This window comes from Lampris incognitus, unplaced genomic scaffold (assembly GCF_029633865.1).
Source record: "Lampris incognitus isolate fLamInc1 unplaced genomic scaffold, fLamInc1.hap2 H_2, whole genome shotgun sequence".
In the NCBI taxonomy this organism is placed as follows: domain Eukaryota; kingdom Metazoa; phylum Chordata; class Actinopteri; order Lampriformes; family Lampridae; genus Lampris; species Lampris incognitus.
In genome coordinates this window covers 1,281,113-1,299,973 of record NW_026611077.1, presented here as the reverse complement: position 1 = coordinate 1,299,973, position 18,861 = coordinate 1,281,113, and the positions used below count along the sequence as shown (strand labels likewise).

Genomic DNA, 18,861 nt, shown 5'->3' with positions numbered 1-18,861 from the left:
AACCTCTTACACACCACCTTAACCCACGGGGATGGGGGGGAGAGGGAATTATGTATGTATGCTGTTCTTGACTACAGTTCAGCGTTCACAGGTGCTCCTCAGGGTTATGTGCTTAACCCTTTGCTGTACAACATCTGTACACATGACTGCAAAGCCACAGACAGTTCCACCTCCATCATCAAATTTGCAGACAACACAGTAGTAAAAGGGCCTGATTTCCAAAAACAACGAACAGGCTTTTTCTGAATCAAGTAGGTGACCTGGCACAGTGGTGCCCGTCCAACAACCTGACCTTGAACGTCAGCAAGACCAAAGAAATGGTGGTGGACTTCAGGAGATAGCAGGGGAAATGATACTACCCACTAAAGATCAACGGGGAACCTGTGGAGAGGGTCTCCAGCTTTAAATACCTTGGCGTACACATCGCTGAGGACCTCACCTGGACTCTTCACAAACAGCACACTCTAAAGTAGTCCAGACGGAGACTCTATTTCCTCTGACGGCTGAGGAAATTCAAGGTATCACCCTCTATCATGAAGACATTCTATTCCTTGGCTGTGGAGAGCATCCTAACAGGTTGCATTACTGCCTGGTATGGAACTCTTCTGCCCGTGACCGAGTTGACCTGCAGAGTGATACGTTCAGCTGAACGCACCACCAGAACATCCCTCCCCATCCTGCAGGACACTTACACCAGAAGGGTGAGGACGAGAGCCAAGAAGATCATGAGCGACACTTCTCACCCTAACAACGGACTGTTCAGGCTATTGGGGTCTGGCAGACACCTCTGTAGTCTTAGGACCAAAACAGAGAGACTAAAGAGAAGCTTCTATCCACAGGCCATAAGAACTCTCAACATATACGACCTTTCACATACTTGAGACAGATAGGTTTTTTTTATTTATTGTTTATTTTGACTTGTCTTTTATCTAGGCCTATGTCTTTTTTCACATAGTGACAGACGGAGTACCCAACTTCATTTCACTGCATGTTTTACTTTGTATTTCTGTGCATGTGACAAATAACGTACTTGAACTTGATGGCTGGCTCTTTCTGACCTTTGATAGCCTTGATTTGATACACAACGGGGGAGCGTTTGTCTGTGATCACCTATGGCCCTGCCCAGTGTGGAAGAAACTTGTGAGCAAGTCTTCCAGTACCCTGGTTGGCCTGAGCTGGACAAAGATGTAGCACCACACCTTGTCCCCCACCTGGAGTTTGTCATGGGATGCTTTCTGGTCATAGAAGGCCTTGTGTCCTTCCACACTTTTGACTCAAGTGCATATTTTAACAAAGGTAGGGAGCCCAATTTTTAAAAATACGAGCATTTAGTAATTGTAAAGGAATGCTGCTTACGATTTGCAGTTACTCCAATGTAAAAAAAAATATTGAAAAGTAGAGAATTGTGTTTAAAGACCATTTTACCTCAAGCGTCTTGCCTAAAAATGAGAGGAAAACGTGAAACATTTTAAGATGAGATTTTCATGTCACATCTGACAAGCTGAAAATTTAGAGCGCTTCAGCCTGAAAGTTTCATACCAGAGTAAAAAAATGACAAGATGGACTCAGCACCATCTAATGGCAATTTGGGTGCATCCCATTTTGGAGGGGAGGAACCAAAAAGGGGGAGTTCCACTGTAAGATACAAGAACTCCAACTGTACCATGGCCACTTCAGGCAGTATGTCGGGATGTCAGCGAGCCAGTTTTTATAATTTTCTTTTGTCTCTGTGCCCTTTGTCGACTTTATTAAAAAGTGTCGGCTGCTGGGAGATGTAAACAATGAGATGACCCACCATTTTGCCATGTGTTGTAATTGGTTGAACCCATTCTTTTCCAGGTGATGGGTATGGGAAAAAAAATCAACCTCTATGTAAGTAAAATAAATGCTGCCAAATATAACTGGGATGTTCTCTATATCATCCGTGGCTTTTAAAACCTATTGAATCGTTAAAGAATACACTGCACTTGAAGCACTGGATTACAGCAAAGGGCACTCATGTCTCCTCTCTGAAGGAGGTAGAATAAGCTCTCTAGTTCATCAAACCTGTTAAGAAAAAAAAAATACCAGTATTAATCAGTCATTAAGAGCATTAGGGCAGCCAAAAGCTAGTATCTTGACTACTATTATGTAGCATAAGCCAGTGGTTCCCAACATTTTTTTGAGTACTGTACCCCCAAAACGTTTCAAGCCAACCTAAAGTACCCCTACTATGCAATCAAGTGCGGTGATGACCAGGATATATCATTAATGTATATAATTTATATATACATATACAGTATTTTATTTAGTCTATATATCATTAATTTAATTATACCTTTTTGAAAAAAAAGACTCAATCTCCCCGATTAATGTGACAATTTAATCATATTCAATCATAACTACTCATATTACTTATAATAGCCAATCTTTATAGACTTTAAAAAAAAAGTAAGGCTCAAACTCACCAATTAATGTGACACTCAATGGGACACTTGAGCCTGTTTCTCACTCATCAGTTTTGTGTGTCTGGGGGAGATTGTTGCAACAGCTGTGACCAGGTTGTTCTCCACGTTGAGCCTCTTCCTGTGTTTAGTTCTGATGTTGGTCATGGTGGAGAACGTCACCTCACACAGGTATGTGGATCAAAGGGCAACAGTTCATTCAGGGCATGTTTCCCCAATTCAGGATACTCCTTCTGCACAACACACCAGAGCTTGGATAGATGTGTGTGTACTGTTTTCACAATTGTAGCTCTGTCACATTTACCAGTAGCAATGTATGTGTCCAGCTGCAGGAAACAACTTGTGTCCCCATCTTCACATTTGCTCTGCCAGAGCTTGATCTTCTCCATGAATCCACATATTTTGTCGTACAAGCTAAGAACGTGTGTCTTTACCTTGAAGAGAGCTTCAGCTGGTTGAGTTTGCTGAAAATATCGGAGAGGTATCCCAGCCGAGCTACCCAGTCAGCGTCGTCGAACATAGCCACAAGGGGTGCGTGTGCTCCCGACAGAAATTCCCTCACTTCATTGCGTAGCTCGAACAGCCGCTGTGACGACTTCCCTCGGGATAACCACCGGACATGGGTGTGAAGCAGTAGCTGCTCATGTTCTGACCCACCATCTTGACAAAGTGACTGAAACAGTCTATCATTCAAAGGCCTGGACTGTATGAAGTTGATCACTTTTACGGCATCATTCAAAACGTGGTGTAACTCTGGATCATTCTCTTGCTAGCTGATGCTTCTTGGTGAATCATGCGGTGCATCCATGTAACATGAGGGTTTACCATTTGATGTAGGCCATTAAACCTTCACTCTGCCGCTCATCGCCGCAGCGCCGTCCGTGCCCACATGAGAGCAGGACTTCCAGTCCAGCTTGTGTTGAGAGAACAAATGGCCAGTAACGTTAAAAACGTGCTGTCCGGTAGTTCTCCCCGTGAGTTTCTAGCAAAACAGAACGTGCTCGTTCATCTCCAAAGTGTATTTGTGATGCACAAACGCATCAGCTGCGCTTCCCCACTGACATCTGCTGATTCATCCAACTGCAAAGCGAACGTACCCGACTCTTTCAATTCCTCCACCACTTGGTCAATAATGTCAGTTCCCATGTCGTCGATCAGATGGCACACAGTATTATTTGACAACGGCACTTTCTTCAGGACATCAGCTGCTTTCTTATCGATCACTGTTTCTGCGAGAATGACAGCAGCAGGAAAGATGAGCTCTTCGGCTGTGGTAAAGGCTTTTTTTAAAATTTAGCCACGAGTAGCGACACAGCATACGGTGTCGATCGGTCTCTTTCGATGTCGCTTTCTTTAGTTTTTCGTGGCTTCTCTTAAATTCAGCCAGCTTTTGATGGGAAAACTCGGCGGGGAGGGCTTCAGACTACCACATGCCTCCTCCGATATATGTGGAGTCACCAGCCTCTTCTTTTCAGCTGACAGTGAGGAATTTCACCAGGGGGACATGGCGCGTGGGAGGGTCACGCTATTCCCCCCAGTTCCCCCTCCCCCCTGAACAGGCGCACTGGCCAACTAGAGGAGGCGCTAGTGCAGCGACCAGAATACATCCCCACATCCTGCTTTCCACCTGCAGACACGGCCAGTTATATCTGTAGGGATGCCCGACCAAGCCGGAGGTAACACAGGGATTCGAACCGGCGGTCCCCGTGTTGGTAGGCAACAGAATAGACCGCCACGCCACCCGGACGCCCAGCAGTTGGATTACTAACCTGCTTACATATCTACCTTGGTGGTATTAATGACATTGATAAACTTAGCATTAGTCAAAATACATAAACAAAGATAAAACTATCCACTCATACTATTGTTCCTTTGTTGCTTTGTGTGTTTTGATCACTCAAAAACAACAATGACTGTGTTTGCTTCATGGCCATTTTAACCAATGGCCATGTTTAGTTCATGGCCACTGGCAGGCGCGGCGCTAAGGAGGGGCTTGCCGGTGCTTCAGCTCCCCCTGGTGGTGGCATAGCACCCCCATGAAATCAAATAAAAAGTTACCAATCTAAATACATTTGTAAGGCTGTTTATCCTTTTTCACTTTTTATCTAATTTTTCTCCGAAAATGACCAACATTTATTTAATGACATTACGAAATGTAGGAAATGCACGTAGGTCTGACGTCACCTGTGTTTTTCCCCTTGAAATAATTAACTTCCTGCTCACGCTCAGTGCTGTTTGCTAGTAGTCTTTTTTGCCCTTGCCAGCAAAATGGAACGTTATCCCAACGTGATCCCAATTAAGCGTGCTCATAGTTCGGAAGAACCAGTACTAGTAAGCAGTGTGGAAGATACCGACATTCCACCGCTAAATACTGAGGATATGGCAACAGACAACACCTCGGAATCAGATGAAGAGTGTTCAGCAGCAAGTGCTGGTCCCATAGGGGAGCTGGCTATTGCCAGTGAAAGTGTTGCTAATGCTAATACTAACTCTTCTGCTGTTAACCTTGGTAGCAGCTCAGCCTCAAGTAAGGTTTGTGGACCGGAGGATCTTAGCGAAAATCGAGTGGAAGGACCGCGACGCCCTGTGTGCAAGTACCCAGCAACGACCTTTGGTACACAGAAAAGGAGCTTTAATCACGTATGGTATGAGTAATATAGCTGGCTGGAATGTTCAGTGATTAAGGATGCAGCCTTCTGTTTCTCATGCAGACATTTTGCCCCTGCGGGCAGTTATGAATTTCGTTCAGAGGAAGCTTTTACTGTGTTTCTGAGGAATCTGTGAGGAATCTGGGTGTGATCCTGGACGATCAACTGTCGTTTGCCGAAAACGTTGCATCGGTTGCTCGCTCCTGCAGATTTCTCCTCTATAACGTCAGGAGGATTCGCCCATTCCTCACTGACGAGATGGCACAGCTGCTCATCCAGGCTCTGGTCATCTCCCGGCTGGACTACGGCAACTCCCTCCTTGTTGGCGCCCCGGCGTCGGCCATCATACCTCTGGAGCTTGTTCAGAAAGCTGCAGCTCGTCTGGTGTTCAACCACCCTAAGTTCTCCCACACAACTCCGCTTCTCATGTCCCTACACTGGCTCCCAGTAGCTGCTCGCATCCAGTTTAAGACTCTGGTGCTAGCTTACAGGGCAGTGAACGGAACAGCTCTTTCCTATCTCCAGGCCATGGTCAAGCCCTACACCCCCGCCCGACCACTTCGCTCTGCTGCCTCAAGACGTCTGGTTGCCCCATCGCTCAGAGGCCCTTGCTGCCGATTAACCCGGTCACGGCTCTTTTCTGTCCTGGCCCCACAGTGGTGGAATGAACTCCCCACTGATGTCAGGACAGCGGAGTCGCTGCCCATCTTTCGGTGCAGGTTGAAAACTCACCTCTTCAAGAACTACTACCCTGTTACTTGTTCTTAGCACTTATTGTATTCACTCATTAAATTTTTTTTTTTTAAATCTCATTCTTGCACTTTTACTTTAGCACTGGTTTTGCTCTTAGATGCTTGTTTAGATGCACTTATGACCTCTGATGACTAGTAGTTCTCCTGATTTCCTACGTTAAATGCACTTATTGTAAGTCGCTTTGGATAAAAGCGCCAGCTAAATGACTGTAATGTAATGTAATGTAATGTTTGGGTTCCAGAATTGGCGTAAAACGCAAGCATCTTTCAAAGCCCACAACGTAAGTGATGCACATAAGTTTTCCATGGAAGCATGGTGTGAGTTTAAGCAGAGAAAGCAGTATGGTTCGAAAATTGAGAAAATGCTTGATAAGGGACATTCAAAGCTGGTTCAAGAAAAGCGGGAGTATATGAAGGCGGTGGCGGAGAGCCTGCGATATACAGCGTGGCAGGAGATGGCTCAGTGAGGCCACAGAGAGGACGGTCAGGCGGCTAACAGAGGAAACTTTCTCTAGCTCCTCGATATTATCGCTATGTTTAACAAAACAATTTCTAAAAAAGATCTGACAACCTATCAAACGCAAAATACACCCACCATGAGGTACAAAACGAAATGTTTAGTATTATGGCTGCCATGGTGAGGAAACAAATCAGTGATGAGATAAAGGAAGCTGGGCATTTTGCCATAATGGTCGATGGGAGCATGGACATTAGTAAGAAAGAGCAAATCCCAGTGGTGGTCCGCTATCTGCACAACGAAACTGTGCTTGAGGAGTTTTTACACTTTATGCCAGCTGATGGATTGGATGCCGACTCTGTTGAAAAGTATTAAAGTGACACTTATCCAATGCTACATTGACGTAAGTAACTGCATCGGCCAATGCTATGATGGAGCTGCAGTGATGTCGGGATGTAATAACGGGGTACAAGAGCAGTTCAGGAAAGAGGTGCCACAAGCTCTATATGTCCACTGCCACTCGCAACGGTTAAATTTGGTTCTGGTTGATTGTGTGAGTAACGTGCAACCTGCAGCTGACTTTTTTGAGACAGTGCAACTATTTTACAATTTCTTTTCTGGCTCGGTGGTCCATGACATATTCTTGAAAAATCAGAAAGAACTGCAACCATCAGAGTAGCATGTTGAGTTGAAAAACTATCCGATACACGCTGGGCCTGCTAATGCACTGCATTGTGTGCAATTAAAAAATCGCTCCCAGCCATCCAGGCTACTGTCCAGGACATCATAGGCCAGACAAACGCGAAAAGTAAGACAGAGGCTATGGCTGTGCAAGGGCTTATTGATGAACAGTTCGTTTTAAACCTCACTTTACTTGAGGATGTATTCAGGGTGAGCAAGTTGTCCTCGGACCAGTTACAGTCACCCAACCTGGATATCTCGTCTGCAAATGATCTGGTTCAGTCAGTCATTGCAATGTTTTTGGAAAAATGGTCAGAAGAGTCATGGAGCAACATACAAGAGCGTGCTAAAGAGCTGTGTGTTAAGGCTGGCATAGCACAGCAGAGACTACCACCACCAAGGAGAGGGGATCGGCAGCAATCCAGCCATTTACGGGACTATGTGGTTGAGGCCCAGAATCCCATACACCACACACATTCATCAGATGACCTGCGCACACAGCTTTTTCATCCGGTAATTGACAGGCTGGTCAATGAATTGAGAGACGCTTCTCCACAGATGCGGGTCATGTGCTGACAGGGGTCTCAGCCCTCAACCCAAAACACAAATCTTTCTTAGATAAGCAGTGCATATTGCCAATGGCAAAGAAGTAGGACATCACCGAAGATAATTTAAATGCTGAGTTACACCAACTCCGACGTCTACTCAAAAGGACATCCCAGCAAGGACACACTGTTAATACCACTTTGGAATTTTTGTCACTGATGGCACCATACAAGGACGCGTTTATTGAACTGTACAAACTCACATGTATATCCTTGACACTTCCCGTTACATCTGCATCCTGTGAGCGAACTTTCTCCTGTCTCCGGCGCTTGAAGACATACTTGAGGAGCACCAGCGGGGATGCTTGTACCAGTAACCTTTGACTTTTGGCCATGAATATTAGGAGAGCAAGAGCCTTGGATGTCCACCAGATTATCGATACATTTGCCTTCAGCCACAACAACCGACGCATTGTCCTTCTGTGAAACGTCGACTGGTAATTGACTGGTGTTTTTTTCCCCACGGCGATGGGTTGAATATTGTGTTGTATATTGTGAATGATTGTAACTGTGTGTTAACTATTATCATATGGATAGACATTTAGTTGTTTTGGTATCATATGGCATTGATGGTTATAACCAATTGCTTAATAATTATGTGGATACTGTGTTTGAGTTGCCTGCAGTTTTGTCTTTTGACATAGAGGCCTCTGGCGTTAGGTCTGCGCTTTGCATCGTGTGTGTCTAGTTGTGATTATGCTATAAATCTAGCTGTTTATCTAAATCTGTGTGGAACGCCACATTTGGCTTTTATATTGAGTGAATGTCAGCCATTGGCATTATAGCAGTTACAGTTCTGTGATACTTGCAAACTAATATTAAATTAGCGTGCTCACAGCTGTTTTTGTGTTTTGTACCTATACACTAGGCTAGCCTATATCTCAGAGCTCCCCCAGTTAATGATCAAGCACCCCCAGTTAACGATCAAGCACCCCCGTAGCACCGGCAATCAAATTTCTCGGTAACACTTTAGTATGGGGAACATAAAAAAACTTAATTACTAGTGAATTAGTAATGATCAAGATGTCACTTTAGTATGGGGAACATATTCTAAGTAACAAAAACTTAATTTACAGTAATTTAACACTATTAACACTTGTAGTTTTGTGTTTTGTTATGTAAGAACAGACCATATTCATTAAGTGTTAGTAAGGGAGAATAACTCTTCTTGTGGTACTACCACCTTATAAAGTCCATACTAAGCAAAGCATACTGAGATGGTACTACTAATAAGCAATAATTCTGAGGTTATAGAGGGAAAACTCATAGTTAATGGCTTACTGGTTGTATAATAAGGCCATGCAGAATAAGGCATTAATGAGTACGTAATAATGACCAATTAAGAGCCAATATGTTGCTAATTTGCATGCCAATAAGCACCTAATTAATGGTGACTACGTTCCCCATACTAAAGTGTTACCAATTTCTCTGGCACCGCCACTAGTCATTTGTTAAAATGGGTTCAGCTTCATGGGTGTCCAGGTGACGTGGCGGTCTATTCCGTTACCTACCAACATGGGGATCACCGGTTGGAATCCCCGTGTTACCTCCGGCTTGGTGGGGCGTCCCGACAGACACATTTGGTTGTGCCTGCAGGTGGGAAGCTGGAAGTGGGTATGTGTTCTGGTCACTGCACTAGCGCCTCCTCTGCTCAGCCGGGGCGCCTGTTCGAGGGCGAACTGGGGGGACGAGCGTGATCCTCCCACGCTCTAGGTCCCCCTGGTGCAACTCCTCACTGTCAGGTGAAAAGAAGTGGCTGGTGACTCCACATGTATCGGAGGAGGCATGTGGTAGTCTGCAGCCCTCCCTGAATCAGCAGAGGGGGTGGAGCAGCAACCGGGGCAGCTCGGAAGAGTGGGGTAATTGGCTAGGTACAATTCGGGTGGGAAAAAAAAGGGGGTGGTGATAAAAAAAAAAAGGTTTCAGCTTCATCCTTTTCAGAAACCTCGTTCATTTGAGCTGTACAGAAGAACACCTTTCTGTGCGACATGGAATATCGGGCAATGTCCGATATTCCAAAAAAGGCTAATATGTCAGAAAAGGATACATGTCAGAAAAGGATATATGCTATGTCAGAAAAGGATGTATGGGTTGAACCATACTGTTTAACCTATGCTCCCAAATTGCTTCGGTGTTCCATTTTTTTAAGAAAAAGTTCCAAAATATACAATCTTGTCACTTCGTTTTTCAATCAAAATTAAAATGTTAAGAGGGGACATGTGACCACTGTGGCTGCAGTCACTGTGTCACCTGTTGGGCGACAATTTGTTTTTATACTTTTATTATAATGAATTTGGAAGAAATATGTGGATGTTAGTTTGGAAAATGTTCCAAGTATCCCAAGCATGAAAAGACAAATATTTACAGACATGTTCCATATGCTCATAAAGTGTGCCTGTGTGTTGTCAGTTCGAGCTTAGTAAGGGTGGTCTCTCTTTACTGTGCTTTAGGTGTGCCTGACAGCAGATGCCATCCCTCAGCAACTTGGATCCATCCCTCCATCAAAGGGTGACTCGCTGACTGACTCTTTTAGCCAGCTTGCTGACTGACTGACTGGTTTGCTGACTGGCTTAAAGCGGGAATGTCAGACAGGGAGAACCAGTCCTGTCTATCGGCAGCAGAAGATTCACTTTCCTTCCTGGTACTTACATTTCTTGTGTAAATGTGTGTGTGTGTGTGTTTTTGTGTGGGGTTGTTTCGTACGTCATGCACTCATCAGCTGCGAGTGTGGTTAAACAACAGCAACAAGTGGTGGGATAAAAACATTACAATGAATGGCAGAGGGGTTGGGGCTTGTTTTGAAAAAGCAAGGATTTAAAAGGGCCAGGGCACTGTTGAAATAGCATACATTTAAAATATAACAGGATGACATCAAATGGGGTACTTCTTGTTGTATTTTTGTTGTGAGGGATTGGCTGGTTAGCCACGTCATTAGCCTGAGCCGGGGCCCACTCATCAGGCCCAGCATCATGCAAGTGCAAAAACACCTCCTAATGATCAAGTGTAGAGCAAGTGGCTTTTCTTCCAGGACACTTGTTGTCGTGAACATGCGTGTAGTGCTTGCCGTTCCAGCTCTCTCATGCATGTTAGATGCTTGCACCTCACACGGGTACTTCCACTTCCGTTGTTTACATGGTAGCTTGGATCCACGGGAAAATTGTTGTTGCTGACTGACAGCACAGCCTTTTAACTTTTATAGGAAAAGCTTAAGCACAATAATGGGTGTTTTATATTTTGACTTTTCTCTTCTGAGGAGATAGGTCACTTTCTATTTGTTTTATTACATGTAATATTTGCCAATTATAATGCAGAATTACTCCCACGCTACCAGCAGTTTTGGGATATCGATGATAAGTTATTTTGGCAGACAGGGTTAATGTTGGGCTGAAATTAAACAATGTTAATTTCATTTGTATGGGATTTAGCATTAAAGAAAATAATTTTCAAGTTTTTTTTCTACTCACCAATAAGTTTGTCAGTTGGTAGATTTCTTTTTTACATTCATCCATCCTGCACTTCTTTTTTTAATGTTCCCCCCTTTTTGCTCCCCAATTGTATCCGGCCCCACTCTTCTGACCAATCCTGCTCACTGTTCCACCCCCTCTGCCAATCCGGGGAGGGCTGCAGACTACCATATGCCTCCTCCAATACATGTGGAGTCACCAGCTGCTTCTTTTCACCCGACAGTGAGGAGTTTCACCAGGGGGGCATAGCGCGTGGGAGGATCACGCTATTCCCCCCAGTTCCCCCTCCCCCCCAAACAGTTGCCCCGACCGACCAGAGGAGGTGCTAGTGCAGTGACCAGGACACACCCACATCCGGCTTCCCACCCGCAGACACAGCCAATTGTGTCTGTCGGGACGCCCCACCAAGCCGGAGGTAACACGGGGATTCGAACCGGCAGTCTCCGTGTTGGCAGGCAACCGAATAGACCGCTAATCTACCCGGACACCCCACAGTGCCTATTTTAACTCCTCCCTGCACTCCACACAACAGTCTTCCTTCTTTAACTTTCACCATTTGATCCTTGCCTCTGCCTTCACTCTTTTCCTCTTCTTGATCGCCAAAGTAATAATAACAGTAATAATAATAATAATAAAGCCCCGAGGCTCTAAAGTACCGGGTTGGCATCTGGCAGGGGTTAGCCTGCCTCATGGGCAGGAGACTCTTTAACCTTGGTCGGTAACTCTCCTAGAGCTGGTATCTCGAAAAAAATACTGTTGGTTGTGCAACCTAAACTTCACTAAAACTTTTTTATTATGGAAACTCTTATTACCAGATCTTCATACCGCATCAGTCATCGCGTGGGTTACCAAGGACTGCGATCTTCAGTGAGGAGCCAGGCTGACATTGAAAAGTGTGCTACTGGAACAAACTCTACCCAAAATGCACCTGAGGATCACTACACCAAGGACATTCCTCAAAGAGGCCCTCATGTTGCACCATCTCAAAATCTCACTAAAGCCAGTCAACAGAAATGGTCTAGGGAAGAGTATAAAGAAGTCATGGAAGCCATCTACAATGCTTCCTTCAAACCAAAAACATCTGTAATTCAAGGCCCCTATGACATGTGACGTGCCAATAACCCCACAAACAGGCTGAATCTAGATTTCAACAAACTTGCAAATGTCTGCCGTGATATCGTCAATAAGAAAAGACTAACTGAAATGGAGCTGCAAGCCATCCAAGCAGGAGTAAAGCAGAGAGATGAGAATGTAAAACCTGATGAGTGGGATACGAACGCAAATCCAGTGGGCCAAAATGAAGATAAGAATCATGAAAATGAGAAAAATGATAAGCTAGGTGACCAAGAACCACCGAACAAAGTTGAACAAGATGATAAAGTGAGCGCAATGAAAGAAAGCATCCTTAGAAAATACGAAATAGCCAAAGAAACCCCAATAGGCCAGAGACCACCAATTCCAAAGATAAAACGTGATCAGCACTCAGAATCAGCCATAGAAACAGCAAACAAAGCCATCAACAAGATAAAAGACCAACTCCCAGAAGTGCTGTCCCTCACAGACATTAACCACCTTGTCTATGCAACTGCCATCACTGAATCACAAGGCATCAAACAAAAGAGGAAGAACAGACCAAGAAAAGATAACTAACCAGAATGAAAAAAAAATTCAACCTGAAATACGCAAAATTAGGGGAGACATATCTACACTAAATGAGATTAAAAACGAGAAATCAGTCAAAGAAAGAAGAAAAAAGCACTACTCAGGAAACAACTTCAAACAGAAAGAGCAAATACTAAAAGCCATAGAAAATTTGAAACAACAAGTACAAGCAAAAGCCCAACTAGCAAAAACTTTCGATAAGAGACAAAAGTTCTTCCACCAGAACAAAACTTGCAAAGAAAATGCAAAGAAATTATATAGAGAACATGTTCGTTAAGGTCAAAGAACCCCCTAAAATTGATGAAGTAGAGAACTTCTAGAGCAACATCTGGGAAAAACAGAAGAATTACAACAAAAACGCTGAATGGATCGGCCAAATCGAAACAGAGAACATCCAAACCAATCAACAAGAATGGCCACAAATAAACCTAGAAGAAACAAAAACGGCACTACAGAAGTCCAGTAACTGGAAAGTCCTTGGACGGGATAGCGAACTTCTGGATCAAGAATTTACCATCTTTACACCAAGATCTGACAAACGCCTACAATGGATGCATCAGCAACCCAGAAACCTCCGAGTTCACAACTGGTACCTCCTACCTACTTTCCAAAACAGAAGACACCAAAGACCCTAAGCTCCCGTCCCATCACGTCTCCCTACAACCTACAAGATCTTAACATCCATCATCACCGGGAGAGTTTATAAACACCTGGAAGAATACAACTTACTTCCCATAGAACAAAAAAGGTGTTGAAAAGGGAGCTATGGCTGCAAAGACCAGCTTTAATAAACAAGACCATCATTAAGTAAGTAAAAACTAGGAAGAAAAATCTGACAACAGCCTGGATAGGCTATAAGAAGGCGTTCAAACTCTGTACACTAAAATATCTTGACAAAATATCTTGTACAAAATATCACCAATCCTTATCCAGTTCCTAACAGCAAATAAGGACCAGTGGAAAACAACCCTTGTTCTAAAATACACAGACGGGACGCTACATTCAAAGCAGATCAACATCAATAGCGGCATATTTCAAGGCGACTCTCTTTCTTCTCTCCTGTTCTGCATAGCTCTTACTCCACGATCCTGAACAACACCAGCTATGGTTATACTACAGGTTCATGCACTGTAAACCATCGAGTCTACATGGATGACCTGAAAACCTTTGCTAAGAATGACCAAGAACAAACGGCCTTTTGACCATCATAAAAGGCTTCAGTGACAACATCAAAATGGAGTTCGGACTAGACAAATGTGCCAAACCTACATTCAAAAAAGGAAAACTTACCAACACCAAATTGACCTAGACACCACCATCCAAGACCTAGAACAAGAAGGCACATACAAATACCTGGGAGTGAATGAAAGCGACAGGATACAACATACGAAAATGAAAGAAAAGATCAGAAAGGAGTACTACCGAAGAATATGAATGGTAACAAATTCCCAACTCAAGGCATCTAACCGAGTGGAAGCCATCAACAACCTAGCTATGCCTGTCGTAACTTACAGCTTCAACATCGTCGACTGGAAACTAGAAGAGATCAGGAAACTAGATAGAAAAACAAGAAAAATACTCATCTTAGAGAGGATGCACCACCCAAAATCAGATGTGGATAGATTGTACCGCCCCAGAAACGAGAGTGGCAGGGGCCTAATCCAACTAGAAACCGCCTACAAAACAACAATAGGCCTAGATACTTACCTTAACACCAAAAACGACCCCCTTCTCATGATTACTAGAGAGCATGAAAACCCAAACAAAAAGTACTCCGTAGCTAACCAAGCCGCAATATTCAGAGGAGAGCTCAACCTCCCTGAAACACCACAACCTGAAAATGAAGCTCCAACCATCCACGCCTGAAAAGTCAAACAAAAAACAAAGTGTCATGCCCAAGAACAAATGAAACAAAAATGGGAAGAGAAACAAATGCACGGGCAATACCCAAAAATAATAGGTGAGAAAGATGTAGACCAACATATGTCCAACCAATGGCTCAAAACAGGTGGACAGAAATCCGAAACAGAGGGCTTTATCATCGCTGCCCAAGACCAGGCCATCAAGACCAATTACTACCGGAGCAAAATCCTCAATGATGGCACAGACCCAGTGTGCAGGATATGTGGTCAATTCCAGGAAACCATTGACCATATTGTGGCAGGGTGCCCCGAACTGGCCACAACTGAATAACCTACAAAGACACAACAAGGCCACCACATACCTGCACTGGAACATCTGCAAAGAATTCAACATCAAGATAAATGGTAAGAGCAAGAGCCCCAAACAGTAACAGAAAAAGACATCACAATCTTATGGGACATGCCAATACAGACAGATCATGAGATAAAGGCCAACAGACCAGACATCGTCATCAAGAACAAAAGAAAAAAGCTGCTTACTCATCGACGTGTCCATCCTGACTGAAAGGAGCACCTCCGTAAAAGTAACTGAAAAACTCAAAATATAAAGACCTTGAAATTGAACAAATGTGGGGAATGAAGACCACAACAATACCAGTAGTGATAGGAGCACTGGGACTTGTAAAAAAGGAATGGAGAAATACACCCAACGGATCCCGGGTAACATCACAATACAAGAACTACAGAAGATCGCACTACTTGGAACATCTCATATCCTAAGAAATGCACTAGCCATCAAATAGACTTCTACCTCATTCTAACCCTAGGCCCAAGGAATGGACCCACCTGCTTATTATGTTGTATTATGGCATGAAGTTAAAGGACATTTGTATAATAATAATAATCTTTATTTATATAGGACTTTTCTAAAACAATGTTACAAAGTGCTTTACAAATCATCCTACAGTCACAAGTCATCATACAGACCACCATCCGATGCTGCCTAGCTATGTTTTCCCGTCACCACCTTGCAGTCTCCAATCCCTTTCAGATCACACCTTCTACATTAGATATAGTCCACCTGTGTGCACTTTTCTCCACTCTTGTACGTTACCCTGTGTTCCTCCCTCTTCTTGAAATTTGTATTCACCACAGCCATTTCCATCCTTTTCGGAAAATCCACCGCCACCTGTCCTTCCACATTTCTCTGCTTGACACCATACCTACCCATCACCTCCTCATCGCCTCTATTGCCTTCACCAACATGCCCATTGAAGTCCACTCCAATCGCCACTCTCTCCTCCACATCATCCAACTCACTTCAGAATTCTTCTTTCTCTTCCATTTCACACCCAAGTTGTGGGCATATGCGCTACTAACATTCATCAATACACCTTTGATTTCCAGCTTCATACTCATCACTCTGTCGGACACTCACTTCATCTCCAACACACTCTTGACATACTCTTCCTTCAGAATTACCCCTACCCCATTTCTCCTCCCATTCGCACCATGGTAGAAGAGTTTGAACCCACCTCTTATGCTCCTGGCCTTACTCCCCTTCCACCTGGTCTCTGCACACACAGTATACTTACCTTCCTTCTCGCCATCATATCAGTCAGCTCTCTCCCTTTACCAGTCATAGTGCTTCAACTCTCACCTCCACACTCCTACCCTTCCTCCTCTCCCACTGCCTCTGGACATGCATTCCCCCTCCTCCTTCACCCAACAGTAGCATATTTTCCACTGGCACCCTGCTGGCCAACAGTACCAGTCGTTATCCAAAGGAGTTGAATCAAGTGCAACTGGACTTGGTATATATCCGTGAAGACGTTTTGCGTTTCTGACTAGACGAAGCTAGTCTGACTGGCTGGTGATGAGACTCAGAATTTATCCTCTTGGAGTCGTTGTCAGAGCTATAGATGTCCATGGCTCTCTGTGTCCCGATGTTTACCAACGCCCGTCACTAACAGAGCCATAGATATGAGTGGCTCTTTTGTGTACCGATGTTTGGCCGCGCCCGTCGTTATCGGAGCTATTGCTATGCGTGGCTCTCCTGTGCTCCGATGTCCAGCCGCGCCAGTCGTTGGTAACTCAGGCCTCGACCGATCCAGTATGGAAATCTGAATGACTGCTGGGATAGGCTCTAGCATCCCCTCGACCCAACTTCGGATAAGCGGCTTGGATAATGGAATGGAATATTTGATCTGGCAAAGTTTTTATGCCGGATTTCCTTCCTGACGCAACCAAGTTAAAAAATTAAACAAAACAGAAGTCAGGGGTGGGAATCTATAAAAAGGCTTGCCTGAAAAGATAGGTTTTTAGAAGCCGCTTGAAACAGTCCAAAGATTCAGCAAATCTAATGGATTGGGGGATATTATTCCAGAGGCTTGTGGCCAAGACTGCAAAGGTGCGGTCACCTTTTGTTTTGCAATTGGAGTGAGGAATGGATAAAAAACTGAGGTTTGAGGATTCGGGAAGTGGAATGAGAAGATCCGAAATATAACTGGGGACACGATCATGCAGTGCTTTAAATGTAATCAATAAGACCTTATAAGTTATTTTGAATTTTAAATTGAGCCAATGGAGGGATTCAAGACTGGGGATAATATGGGACCTATGCCTAGTAGTCTAGCAGCTGCATTCTGAACCAGCTGTAGACGATTTAAAGTAGCTTTGTTGAGGCCAGAGTAGAAGGAGTTACAGTAATCTAGATGGGAGAAAATGAAAGTGTGAATTAATTTTTCGATATCCTTAAAAGAAAAACATTTTCTGATTTTTGCAATATTTCGTAGCTGAAGAAAACAGGATTGGACAATCTTAGTAACATGGTGATTGAAAGAAATTTTCTGGTCAAAGATGATACCAAGATTTTTAGTGGTAGGTTTGACGTTTGAATGAAGTGGACCAATAAACTGATCAACTGCAGTGGCAAAGTTCTCAGGACCAATTAAGATAACTTCAGTTTTGCCGGGGTTTAGATGGAGGAAATTAAGGGACATCCAGTCTTTGGTGGCAGATAAGCAATCATGGAGGGAGGACAGTTGATTCAGGTTATTGGGTTTGGCAGGGAAATAGAGCTGAGTATCATCAGCATAACAGTGGTATGACATGTCTTGAAAGTGACTAAACAAATGACCCAGAGGAAGCATGTATAAAGAGAAGAGGATTGGCCCAAGAACGGACCCCTGGGGGACTCCACACAGTAGGGGAGCTGACGAGGATATAAGATTGTTAATAGAAACAAAAATACACATATATCCAAACTAACACATGTATCTAAACTAACATATATCCAAACTAATACATATAACAATAAATCAATCTCATATAGCGCTTTTCTAATACTCAAAGTCACTTTACAATAAACGGGGTGAAACAAGACAACAGGTAAACATAACACAGACATACAGGGGTGGATGGGAAGGGGGGCTATGAAAGGGAGAAGTGGCAGCCACACAACACCAGCAGTACTCTCCGACTTGGACAGATACAAAAGGGAAAGAAAAACAAACATCATAAAACACACAAATCACAGATGAAGTCTGAAGAGATGAGTCCCGACCAATGACCTGAAAGTGGGCAGACCGCAGCAGTGTCCGGTGCACTTGGGGAGGGGGCAGAACGAGAAGGCAATGGAGAAAAGGTGTGTCTTGAGACAGGACTGGAAGAGTGGGAGCGATTCTGAATCTCTAATGATTTGAGGAAGTGAGTTCCAGAGCCTGGGAGCTGCCCTGGAGAAGGCTCAGACACCAAAGCCGCGGAAGTTGGACCTAGGGGTAGAGAGAAGGAAGGCTGAGGTGGATCTGAGGGACAGGAGGTCGATGAGGTATGGAGGAGCCAGTTTTTGAAGGGCTTTATAAGTAAGAACCAGAATTTTGTAATTGTTCCAGTGGGAGATGGGTAGCCAGTGGAGGTCTTTTAGGACTAGGGTGATGTGGTGCCAGGATTTGGTTAAAGTTAAAAGTCGGCGGATGCGTTTTGGCCAGGTTGGAGTCTCTTGATACAGCTAGCACTGATGCCAGAGGAGTGAGTTGCAGTAATCAAGGCAGGAGGAGATGGAGGCATGGATCAGTATCAGCAGCAGGGCGTGTGAGAGAGGATCTTATTTTCGCCATGTTGTGAAGGTGGTAGAAGGACGATTTGACCATTTGGCGGATATGTGGCTCAAGGGAGAGGGTGGGATCAAGGATCATACCAATGTTGCATGCCTGGGAGGAAGGGGAGACAGTAGTGCCATCGATGGGGAGTGCAAGGTTGTTGATTTGTCTGAGAGTGGACTTGGA

At 44.2% G+C, this 18,861-nt stretch overlaps 1 protein-coding gene across 3 annotated transcripts in view; it reads left to right on the top strand.

Annotated features, from left to right (window-relative positions):
* The window catches only part of LOC130131974 (transmembrane protein 68-like), a 151,614-nt gene that overhangs the window by 9,947 nt on the left and 122,806 nt on the right, over nucleotides 1-18,861 (top strand). Inside the window, exon 2 of one of the 3 annotated variants that reach the window (XM_056301700.1) lies at nucleotides 10,038-10,095. The exons of 1 other annotated variant lie outside the window; for it this stretch is intronic. In XM_056301700.1, coding sequence (XP_056157675.1) covers nucleotides 10,054-10,095 — 42 coding nt within the window. In that variant the 5' untranslated portion in view covers nucleotides 10,038-10,053. Of the gene's footprint in view, nucleotides 1-10,037; nucleotides 10,229-18,861 lie in introns of all 3 variants that reach the window. One more of the 3 variants, XM_056301699.1, reaches the window with a different exon arrangement.